The sequence below is a fragment of the Medicago sativa genome, chromosome 1, assembly GCF_051527215.1.
Source record: "Medicago sativa cultivar Bolivia chromosome 1, Bolivia_mono, whole genome shotgun sequence".
Lineage (NCBI taxonomy): Eukaryota > Viridiplantae > Streptophyta > Magnoliopsida > Fabales > Fabaceae > Medicago > Medicago sativa.
Window position 1 is genome coordinate 60107091 of NC_140749.1, and position 12760 is coordinate 60119850.

At 33.9% G+C, this 12760-nt stretch overlaps 1 protein-coding gene across 1 annotated transcript; it reads left to right on the forward strand.

The window, feature by feature from the left end:
- The first annotated feature begins 5799 nt into the window (after window positions 1-5799).
- LOC146955955 (putative CoA ligase CCL10) lies at window positions 5800-10941 on the forward strand. The gene is made up of 6 exons (XM_085725235.1): window positions 5800-6899; window positions 7932-8127; window positions 8297-8442; window positions 8949-9016; window positions 9096-9198; window positions 10535-10941. The coding sequence occupies exons 1-6, from the start codon at window positions 5868-5870 to the stop codon at window positions 10655-10657; spliced, it is 1668 nt and encodes a 555-aa protein (XP_085581361.1). The 5' UTR covers window positions 5800-5867; the 3' UTR covers window positions 10658-10941.
- The last annotated feature ends 1819 nt before the right edge of the window (window positions 10942-12760 follow it).

The following is a 12760-nucleotide window of genomic DNA, read 5'->3' on the forward strand; positions in this document are numbered from 1 at the left end:
TCTTGTAGCGTGGACACAAAACAGAGTAGTGGAGAAGGTGGTTGTACAGTTCGTACAGTAGTACAATGTCAACGCTTTCGTCCAAATTGCAAGCACATGCCTTCAAACACCTTTGAAATGACCGTTGCAATGTTCCACTAATTTTCTGCTGTGTTTTCGAATCCAATAGACAGCTTTTGCAATGTAGATTCTTCAATCTTTGAATCTTTTGCAAATTCAGTTGATCTTTAGCTTCTGGTGAAATGACTTCTGATGAGGCAGCTTCTGATGATGCAGCTTCTGCAGGTGCAGCTTCTGATGATGCAGCTTCTGATAATGTGGCTTCTGAACCTCTTGTCTTCAGGAGCACTATTCTTCAGGAGCAGCTTGACTTCAGGAGCGCTTTTACTTTCAGGAGCGTATTGCCTTCAGAATCATCTAAGCTTCATTTTCTCTTGCTCTTTATTTGCTCATTCAGAACCAATTAATGAAGTAACTTTTTAACCGTGGTCCTGTACACTTGAACAAATATTAGCTAGTCCAATTTACAATTTTTAATACCTTGTTATCATCAAAACTCTTTGAGGTTCATTGTTAAACACATTTTGTTCCAACATATTGACGTCCAGATAATTAATTTACAATTGATGTTTGCAATGTTGAATTGTGTTTAGCTCCTTTTAAACAATATGATTTAACTCTAATCTTTAAAGCTTACTTGATCATCTTGGTTTTATTCCTAATATTTTGAGATTGAGAGAGGATAAAAATGGAAAAAGCTTAATATAATGTTGATTAAGTTATTAAGCTCGAAAGAGATAATGATATTAAATGTCTAGAAATATCAGTTGAGTAGACATGGCAACGGGGCGGAGCGGGGGCGGGTTTTGACACACCCGTCCCCCGCCCCGTTTTACACTACCCAGCCCCGCCCTCAGACCCGGCGGGGATAGAATCTTTACCCCCAGACCTGCCCCCAACGGGGATGGGTGTCCCAGACCCGCCCCCACACCCACCCGTGAAAAGTGTAAAAAAAAAAAAATTTTTGCAGTAAGCCTTCAAATTTCAGTGGCAAACCAAACTTGTTTCAGTGGCAAACCAAACCTGTTTAAGTGGCAAAAAAGCCTATAAAATCATTACAAAAACTTCTAACAAGATAATTAAAACTAAAGCTTCTAACAAGCTTAGAACATCAATTCTGTCTAAATATTATTACAACTCATATCCAATCCAAATTCAAAACCACAAACCCTCTCATAACATCTAGTTCTTTCTAAATATTATTACAACTTGAAACCAATAGAACAATAAAGGATTCCAAATCATCAAAAGTCACAACAACAAAATTTTCAATTGAACAAGTTAACTAAAGATCATCATCTTCAAGACGGGAGATTGCAACCGAACTAACGTCACTTATCGGCGGTTCACCTATGTTGAAAAATAAAAGTTAGAATATAAACATTTAACTTCACAAATTTAATATATCGTGCATACCTTTTATGACTTAAAAATCAATTTGTTGAAAACAAAACTGAAAATACTAACTTGCTAAACACATATGCTGAAAAGACTGTATGATGTACTTGACATAAAATAGACTAAAAACAACTAACAAACATATCAGCATAAGTTGTATCAAGTGATAAATCCACAATAAGTTCTGGATTAACTATTTCAAACATCTCATTAATAGAGGGGAGAAATAGAGATAAAGAAAAAAGAGACTCAGCTTGCAAAACATAAGACTTCAATTTTCTACTTCTACTTCCACTCACATATATTTATAAATAAAAATTCAATCTCAAACAACCATGAAACATGACAACCGAACTGGAAACATGAAGGATGACAACATTATGATGTTTGCCATATATTCCAAACAATTAATTTGACACTCCAACATAAAATCATCTATATAATATGAATAATCATGTTCAATGGAAAAATAGAAAAGAAAGGAAAAACTTAACAAATCTACAGAATCAACAGAACTAACTCACTAACTCAAAACCTAACAAATCTACAACAACAAAATCAACAAAACTAAATCTAGTAGTAAAAAGTAAAAAACCTGTAGAATCTTCAAATCCATAACATACTACTTCACCTAATTAAGATACAAATGGTAATACATGATGTAAATAAACAGTGGAATTATGATCTAAAATAGTTTCTACTAGGTTAGGTACCCATAATAAAACAGTTAAGGAATTCAAACTCTGAAGCAAGTAAAGAGTGTTTTGAATTGAACGAACCTTTTGAGCCGAAAAGCACTGAGAATCTGAGACTGTCGTGTATTGTGTGTATCTTCAGATTCTGTATATTCGTTCGCGATTAAACTCTCACTCACACTAAATGCATCACAAACTATTTTATTTCTTGTGATGAGTGATTTGTTTTCTTTTCAGTTTTGCAAAAGGGATTGGGAAATGGAAGAGAGAGAAGAACGAAGGTTTAGGAACGAAGGGGTTGGGGTCCGATGGGAGGAAATAGGTTTAGGAACGAAGGTTGAAGCAAAGGGATTGGGAAAGTGAAGCAAAAGGAACGGCGGCTGAAGTGAAGTGAAGCAAAAGGAAATTAGGTTTCTTCTTCTCTTTATATACCCCTTCTAATTTAAGGAAAATAAGGGTAATAAGGTAAATTCTTATGCACGGGTGCGGGGCGGGGGCGGGTGTGAGTATCCTCCGTCCCCGGCCCCGCCCCCGCATTAAACCTGCGGGTTTTCCGCGGACCCGGATCCGGACCCAGTTAATTCGGCTTTTCCCCGTTAAAATCGAGGCGGGGGCGGGGGGATTCGGCGGGTGCGGGTTGTTTTGCCATGTCTACAGTTGAATGCAAATGGAAGCTTCATATTATTATAGTAGCACGGCTTGATTTGCAACATAAACCCGAAAAGAGTAATAGTCCAAAACCATGGTAGTTGAGTTTAAAAAACCCCAAGTCCAAAACCATGCTACAACATCTTAGCACATTCAAACTTATGTTATAACATAGTTTTACTTTAGGCTATTCTTTGTTGACCGATTCTTAAACCAACTTTTATAAGTTGCATCATTTACTTTTAATCTTATTTATTAATTTGACAAAACTTTTAATCATTATTTTAAATGTTGAAAACCTCAAATGATTTATTTATTTTTTACACAAACAAGTGTTTTGTCTACAAACTTATTAAAGTTAAGAATATAATCAATCACATGTACACAATACTTGTCACTTTTATTTTACATTTTTCAACTAAAACACCATGTATTTTTAAACCCAACACCTACAAAAGTATATTAATAAATCTCACTAATTAACCTATATTATAAGAAAAAATTCGGAAAGAGAAAAATTATTATAAATGACATTAATACTAATGATCATTTTACAATAGTTTCTGACAAGTAATTAACAAAAAAAAAAGTAATTTCTTTAAAAAAAACGTAATCAACAAATACTATAGAGAATAAACATAAAAATTTAACGTCAACATTATTTCTAAGAAAAATGGTGATTAACTCAATGATCTTTTCCCTTCGAAAAAACTCATTACGTTTTTTTTGTTGAAAGAAGAAATGACAAGAGTCATTGAATTTAAAAATCCAGACACATGTGAATGAGTTGGAGTTTAAACCCTGATCACGACGTTCAACTTAATAATTTCGATATTATTTTGTCAATTGAGCTCTGTTAGACAACTTAATGATGTTATATAATATTATTATTTAAGAAAGTCAATGTCTATAAAATCGACCCCTAGTTAACGTAAAGAAAATAAAGAACCCTTAGTTTAGCTACATTGTTTTATTTTGACTCCAGCTCATCATTTCTTATATTATAAGGCGTTACTTACATTATTTTATTTTGACTTCAGCTCATCACTAATGAATTAAAAATATAATTAGAAAAATACTAATAACACATTATATACCTAACACACATTTTAAATGACTGAAAAAAATGCATTTAAAATAAAAAATTCAAAAAGTCTAATGTTAAAACATACACACTGCTCATCACTAATATGAATTAAAAATATAATTAGAGAAATATTAATAACACATTATATACCTAACACACATTTTAAATTGACTGCAAAAAAATGCATTTTAAAAAAAATAAATTCAAAAAGTCTAATGTTAAAACGGGTAAAGATCCTCTCCATTTATAACTTTTTCCATTTGTTGCAATTTGGAGAGAGATAGACACAAAAAAATAAGCGGTGGGTCCTATCACTAAGTGGATCCCACCATCATTATTTTTTATGTGTCTATCTCACTCCAAATTGCAACAAATGATTGCAACAAATGAAAAAAGTTATAAATGAAGAGGATCTTGACCTGTTAAAACATACACACATAATGTAGATAAAAGGGGTATCGAGAGAGAGTAGTTTTAGGAAATTGTGATACTTTATGCAAACATTTGAAATACTTTTTTGCTACGAATGAGTTTGTTTTATGGTTTGAAAATTTATTTTTGAGATTAACTTTCTAAGATATTCTTATCTTAGGAATATTATTCCTACAAATTTGTTCATTAAATTCTTGATATTCTTAGAAAATTGAGAAATTTTAATTTTTTTCCTTCCACACACATACACAGAGAGAGTCTCTCGCTTCCCTCTTCTCTCTTCTCCCTTACAACCACATCACCTCACAACCATCCATCATCACCAACTGTCCTTCTCCCCTCACGTCCAAACCTCAACCGCCTCGATATAGCCTCATGCCATGGTGGTGCGCTTGATCGTGTCAACATCACCTCCAAACCTCAATGAGAGTAGAAGGCCAAGTCCTTGAGTCCAAGGCCTAATAAGGCACATAAGGCAAAACAAATACCACCTATGACATTGAAGTTGTGCATCAAGTAATAAAGCTTTGAGAGTCTATTTGAGTCGCCTAAATGATCAAGCAGCCGTCCAACCATTACGTCGAGAATGGCACAACCATCTAAATTGTTCATGCTTATATGGCACACTCAATAGTTTATACATAGTGCACCTCCACCGTAAAAACATGTACACATTTTGATTCCGAGAAAAACCTCAAAGTACTTTGAAATTTGGAACCTTGGTAACTTTAGTCGTTGGAGTGTCTTTGTAGTTACATAACCCCTCTCCGTCAAAGACCTACATTACTTTGCACACTGTTCCAGCAAGAACCACCACACTGTGTCACATGTACTTCGGTTGTTACTTTTCATCCCCTCAAGATCACACCTTATATTTTTAAACATCTTATTTTATATTTATCTCATTCTTCCTATCACATCACCAACCTATCACATCTATCACAACACATAAGTTCCTCTTATCTCTTTCTCTTACTCAAGGTATACCAAATATTTTCCTATTTATACTTTTGTTAGGTGTGAAATGAAATAAGTAAACATGTTACTCTTTTTCAAATGCGAATTTAGATTGCCTAGAGCCACCTATCAAACACATTTAAGTAACCAACTTCGATAATATTGGAAAGGAACCACAATTCAAATTTTAATGTTGATTTTTTTTAATTTATAAATTAAATAGAAAATTTGATCCGTCTTATCTCAAAATCTAACGGTCACATATGTGTTGATCGTATGCGTCTAATAAGTGACCCTACGGAATCTGAACGGACCAATTTCTACACCATAGGATTCAACGTTTGTATGTTTTGGCGGTAATTCAAATAACTAAATTAACGATCGTGAAGCCATTGACTTTTTAGCATAGCAGCATAGAGTGCTTGAACGATTGGATCGAAGATATGGCAATTAAGATATGTTAAAGTCAACACTTCTCTTCCAATAAGAAAACGGTATCAAACTTCTAACCCATTACAACACAACAGTTTCTTCAACAACAACAACAAAAGAAAAACACACTTTACAACAAAGCTAAGAAAGTAGCAACAATGGCGAAAAACTGCTTCAACCTCAAAACGTTGACGTATTCCTCACCAAGACCACCCATCAACCTTCCCACTTATCAGAACCTTTCTCTAACTTCATTCCTCTTCCAATCCACTTCCTCCGCCGCTGACACCATCGCCCTTACCGACGCCCAAACCGGTGAATCCCTAACCTTCTGCCAACTCGAAACGGATGTCTCCTACCTCTCCCGCTCATTTCTCAGTCTCGGAATCAAACGAGGTGACGTCGTTATGCTATACGCACCTAACTCCATACGTTTACCGGTCTGTTTCCTCGCTGTTGCCGCCATAGGTGCTATTGCTACCACCTGTAGTCCTTTGTACACCGTCTCTGAACTCAGGAAGCAACTTGAAGATTCCAAACCTAAACTTGTTGTGACGGTATCAGAACTCTTCAAAAATTTTGAAGGATTGGACTTTGATTTAACTTATATAATACTGGACGATGAATCTTGGACTCGCAGATATACATCAGACGAGTTTGTTTCTAATGTTTGGTGCTACGAAGATCTTGTCGGAGAGTTGTGTGAGAGCTCTGGCGAGTTTCCGGTTGTTTTGCAATCCGACATGGCGGTGATTCTGTATTCTTCAGGCACCACGGGGAAAAGTAAGGGAGTGATGTTGACTCACGGGAACTTCATAGCGACGGCAATAGCAGGAGTGGCGGATCAGGATTTTTACGGCGAGGGGAAGAATGTGTTCCTTTGTTTGGTGCCGATGCATCACGTGATGGGATTGGCGGTGATATTATACACGCAGCTGAGGAGAGGGAACACGGTGGTGTCCATGGCGGGTAGATTTGATTTGGAGAAGACTTTGGCGGCGGTGGAGAAGTTTAGGGTGACACATTTGTTTGTTGCTCCGCCGGTGATGGTGGAGCTGGTCAAGCGGCGTGAGGTGGTGAGCGGTTATGATTTGTCGTCGCTGAAGCAGCTCGCCGGTGGTGCTGCTCCTCTTGGGAAAGATTTGATGCAAGCATGTGCTGAGATTCTGCCCAAAATTGAAATCATTCAGGTAAAGAGAAGAAAATAGTTTGAATTTAAATGTCTTGTTGTTTTGTCAACGAATTATACATACTTAATCACGGTCACAAATAAAAAATATTCAAACACACAAGAAAAAATTATGAGAGAAACTGAGTTAAATGGTGTGATTAAATTATCTTTCTTTGAATACTGTTTATTTGCATGTGTCAAAACATAAAATTTACATGAGGTATGAGGGATAATACTTGACTAACATTGTGGTTGGTGACATTGGTGACAACACAAAGGACCCCACCAATGGTATAATTTGGAACCCGAATTCTCTACCGTCACAAGCACATGGTCAAGAAGTTTGTGATTGATCGAGATTGAACAATCCAAAAAAAATTAACACTCTGATTTTCTTCAATTTTTTTGAACTTGAGACTTCAATCGGACGATCACGGATTCTTGACTTTGTGTCGCAAGTGACGGGAGGGTATCCAAGTTTTTAATAATTTGCGTATTGAATATGTTCGAAATGGATTGGTCCAAATTGTAAGGGGCTTGGGCTCTTTAAGCAAGTAGTTAAGCGTTCGATTTCTGTCTCTTGCATAAGGAAAAAATTTGGTTGGAAGAGAAGAACTCACCTTATGTGTCCCACAAGTTCCTCAATAGAGATTAGTCATTGACTGACTTTTATACAACGGTGGAAACTTCGTGTCAATATGATGATTACAAAAGAAATCTCAATTTAATCCATTTGTCTGGGAGTCTAAGATAAATAAATGCTAAATTGACAAATCATGAATGGTTTTATCATTCCATAAATTTAGGACACTAAATTATCCAACTTAGGATGAAAATAGTGATCTGAATGAGTGTATTATATTGGAAGCATAATATGGAAGTAAAAGATTATAGATGCATACTACATCATGCAGGATTTCTTGTTACAAATTTTTTCTTTTTTTAGAGAATCATGTCACATTTCATATCTTAATGATATTGGCACATTAATTGTATATACATGACCCATGTAATGAATTGTTTGTGATATGGTATGGGGTAATTGTGGCAGGGGTATGGCATGACTGAAGCATGCGGACTTGTTTCTTTTGAAAATCCAAAGGAAGGAGCCTTCCTTTCGAATTCAGGTTCAACTGGAAAACTAGTTCCAAGTGTAGAATCCCAAATTGTTAGTTTGCAAACATCGAAGCCCCTTCCACCGAATCAATTAGGGGAAATTTGGCTACGAGGACCTGTTATGATGCAAGGTAAGATTTGAGATATTTTGCAAAATCACGACGAATCATGATAATATCAAACAGAAACTTATAATATATTAGTGTAAATCATTGAATTAATTTGAATATCATACCTATTAGTTTGCATGAAACTTAAATTGATTCTGATTTCTAAGCTTATATCACATATTTTTTTCAGGATACTTTAACAATCCAGAAGCAACAAAACAGACCATTAATGATCAGGGTTGGACGCTTACCGGCGATCTTGGATATTTTGATGAAAAAGGACAACTATTTGTCGTGGATAGAATAAAAGAGTTGATCAAGTGTAACGGGTATCAAGTAAGTTTTTCCTTTATAAGAAAACGGTTGAGCAATGCTATTTATCAAGAAAGATTTTATCAAGAAATTGTCCCGAAATTAATGTTAGCCAATAAAATCTCAGCCTGCCCGGAAATCATGGGGTGGTGGGTGTTATATATTATTTTTCATGAAACTTTAATAAATAAGATTAAAATCTAAGGGTGATTATTGTGCCATGTCATTCTTGAATTCATCAAGAAAATCCATTCTTGATATCTAGCATTTTCCAAAACGGTTTCTCTATATGATTTTGAGTTAGGTTCAAATACTTTCTCTGGTCTCTCGGATATATGCAAAACAAAGTCATATTTTGTGGTCTAAATTATATGCATTGTTAACTAAATTTACCATATTTTTTTATTTTTAAATAACTTTACTTTCATGATACAAACTTTAACTTTAATGAGGCAGCATTTTTTCTATTAGCAAATTTATTGTGTTAAGCAATCACATACTCTAATCATCATACACATTTTCATTATTAGGTGGCACCTGCTGAACTTGAAGACTTGCTAATTTCTCATCCTGAAATTTCTGATGCTGGGGTGATTCCGTAAGTCATATTTTCATCTAGAATGTATATTCAATGTTTCCTCTTATGCATGTTTACACTATTCTATTTACCATCTCAGGTCTCCTGATGCCAAAGCTGGTGAGGTTCCAGTTGCTTTTGTTGTTCGCTCACTCAACAGCTCGATAACTGAAGAAGACATCAAGAAATTTGTAGCAAAAGAGGTAAGTTTAGTTACAACTTATTTTGTATAAAATAATTACTTTTGGAATGTTTGTTACAGTTTGTAAAAAATGATAAACTAATAAAGATGATCTAAAAAATGTTTTCAATGAGAAGCTATCTTTCGATATAACCTCTCTTGAAAATACTCCATCCGTTTCAAAATGAGTGTCGTTTTAGGTGTTTACACACATATTAAGAAATGCAATGATTAAGAGAAAGAGAATGGTTATTTTACCAAATTATCCTTATTAACTATTGGTTAGTTTTAAAAGTAATACTTTGGAAGTAGTGTGCAGAGTATTAATTGGAGGGTACAATTGAAAAGAAAAAGTTATTATTGCATTGGAAACTGAAAGCGACACTCATTTTGAAACAATTTTTTTTGGCTAAAGCGACACTCATTTTGAATCGGAGGGAGTAATTTTTTATAATTGCTTTTATTAAACTCAGAAAAAATATAATTCGTTTACAAATAAAATTAACATTAGGTATATTTTAAATTTGACTATATGGAATATAAAACAACTTCCCTAAAAAAATGAAATATTAAACAAATTAACATTATGTGAAATATAATATTTGTTGTGTAGTAAGTGTGAGATAGAAATCTTAAGGTTTTATTTAATATATGAGGTGTATAACTCACTGTGTGGTTGCTCTTGATTATGTGGTTGCTCCTAATTTAATGTGAATGATATTCGGATTTTCCTCATGACTCAAAGGTTTTGAGTTGAGATGTGATGTGATGTTTCTCTCACTTGTGTGGTTGCTCTTTGATCTAATATGGATTATCCCCAAATGCTCCTCATGACCCAGGATTCGACCGACTTATTAAGTCGAAAGCATTCTTGACAATGATGGTCAAATGACATGTCTCGTTGATGTGAATGGTGTCAATGACGATGCAAATATGTTTATGTTAGATTGATCTTGAATTAAAGGAATTCAATGAATTACTTTGTTTTTTTTTTCATGCTTTTAATTTTGTTTATGTTGATGGATACATTGTTGGATAGAAATGAAATTTTAATATCGGATCAAATTTAAAACATTGTTGAAACTAAATCGAATCAAACCAAACCGCATTGTTGAAACCATATTGATTTGGTTTAGTTCGGTTTTTATTTTAAAAGTCAATCGAATCAAACCAAACCACATATTTTTTATCTTATGGTTAGGATGATTTTTAACCTTAAAACTAAATCAAACCGTACCACAAACATTCTTAATCTCATAGACTTCCCTCATGATCAAACAATATTGTCGTAGCAAATGAAAGTGTTTGAAGGTTGGTATTTTTCTTCATCTACTGATTAGTTCATTTTCTTCCTCCAGGTTGCACCATACAAAAGGTTGCGGCGAGTGACTTTTATAGAGAAGATTCCAAAGTCACCCACGGGAAAGATTTTAAGAAAGGATCTCGTAATTTTAGATCGACAAATGATATCAAAGTTATAACAAATTAGTGCCTTGGAAGGCTCTGCAGATGTCAAAGTTATGGTCTCTGCAGGAACAGTGAGGAGGTTGTGTAACTACAATTATTCCGTAACTTGTAACAATGGTCATCAAGATATGGTGTTACCAGTGGAGTGCTTTGTTTTTTTGTTTTTTTTTTCTAAAATAAAAAGCTCAAACTAGTAAATCTCGCAAATGAATTTATTTTGTCATATTTTGTTATATGCATTCATTCATGTATTTTTTTTTCTTTATCTCTTTGATAAATAAAACTCCTATTAAATAAATATTTGGACAACCATACATGGCGTTAAAGAAATAGGTCAGTAGATTGGCTAGCTAACTTTAATATATATCTTTGGACATCTTTGATTTACATATGATTGAGACTTCTTTTATTGAGCTTCAACGTCTCCTTTTTTCTATTACACCCTCTTATACTACCCAAGACCTTACTAATAGCTGTGGGTGGACAAAAGTCCTCACAAACCAACCAAAATGGTTACAAAATTTAAGTTTGTAACATATTTTTACTAAATCATTCTGTCACATATATCACAGACATATGTGGTAGAACAAACGGTCACAAATATCTCTTATGTTTTTTTTAATTCAATAGCGAGGCACTAGACGACCACACACTTGTGGTCGTTTTGAACACCATAAACATATAATCCAAATATAAATAAATAAATAAGTATTTTGTGTCTCCTTTAAAACAAAAATAAGTATTTTGTGGAGATTCAAACTGCCACAAAAAATCCATATTTTTTTAAAAGAAGTTTGTGGTGGTTTGAAATCCCCCACATATCAACATATTTTTTTATAAAAAAAATATATAAATCCATTTTGTGGTTGTTCAAACCATCACAAAATGCTCAGATTTTTTAATAAAAAAATAAGTTTAAATGCATTTTTGGTCTACTTGTTTTAAAAAATTTAAAGTTTTGGTCACCCTTTTTAAAAGTCAGATATTTGGTCCCTCCATTTCATACTTTTCTGGATTTCAGTAATGATGTGACACATAACACGTGGGAAACCTATATTCCATGTCATTAATTTTCTTTTTCCATTTAGCATAAATCTTTTAAAATTAAATAAATAAAAAACTAAATAATAACATAAAAACATTTTTAATCAAATATATAAGATAGAAATTTTACTGGAAACCTAATTCTCAAATATGTAATCCGCAAACCCATGTCTCATCTTCCTCCATCTCTCATCTATGTCTCCTTCTTATTTAATCGGTGCCTGCGATCCTCGATTCCAGTTTCTCCCCTCCTTCTCATCTACTCCAAATTTGTGAACCGAGTTACCCTTTCTCACTCCATTGCAATCCGCGAACCCAGTAACAGTTTCACACAATTATGCAAATTTGTGTTTGAATGCATCTGCTTTGCAAAATGTCCAAAATTTATGTTTGTGTATTCTAATAGTGTTTGTGTTTGTTGATTTTTGGATTAAGATACAATTTGTGAATGTGAATTTTGCTATTTTAGTAGTGTTTGTGGTCCCCTACTATATGGCGTTAATACTCAAAATGGAAGAAGTAATGTAACAATTGCATAAACCGCTAATCATGATGTGTCTCAATAATGTACCAAATGATTTTATATTCATGTAAAATTTTACACGGATGATCTATATGATATGCACTTACAATCCAACGGTCAAATTTGAAAAATATGTATCTAGTAAAATGATAATATGTGATGTAACATTGGTGTAATATTACATCGGTGTAATTTGATCTCACACACACACACAGACAGGAGGCTGCTAACTTACACCCACCTAAAAACATTAAGGTACACACACATATATATAGGAGGCTGCTAACTTACACCCACCTAAAAACACTAAGGTGCAAGTTAGCAAGTTGCACCCACTTAAGGTACAAAAAAGATCCACTTAAGCTGCACCCACTTAAGTTAAAAAAGATCCTTAAAAAAAGAAACAAAAAAGACAATGACATACTTAAGGTACAAAACATGTAATAAAGACAAACTTTTAAGGAAACAATATTTGGAATGATGAAAGTGGATGTAAATTAGTGAAGGTTGCTAACTTGAACCTTAATAATACTTATAAAAATGAGTGTAA

Bases quoted from the DNA above. Each gene is read 5' to 3' on its own strand.
- LOC146955955 (XM_085725235.1), top strand. From the start codon at position 5,868: ATGGCGAAAAACTGCTTCAACCTCAAAACGTTGACGTATTCCTCACCA. The intron at 8,128-8,296 runs GTAAGATTTGAG...TATTTTTTTCAG, and splicing joins AGGACCTGTTATGATGCAAG to GATACTTTAACAATCCAGAA. The intron at 9,017-9,095 runs GTAAGTCATATT...TTACCATCTCAG, and splicing joins TCTGATGCTGGGGTGATTCC to GTCTCCTGATGCCAAAGCTG.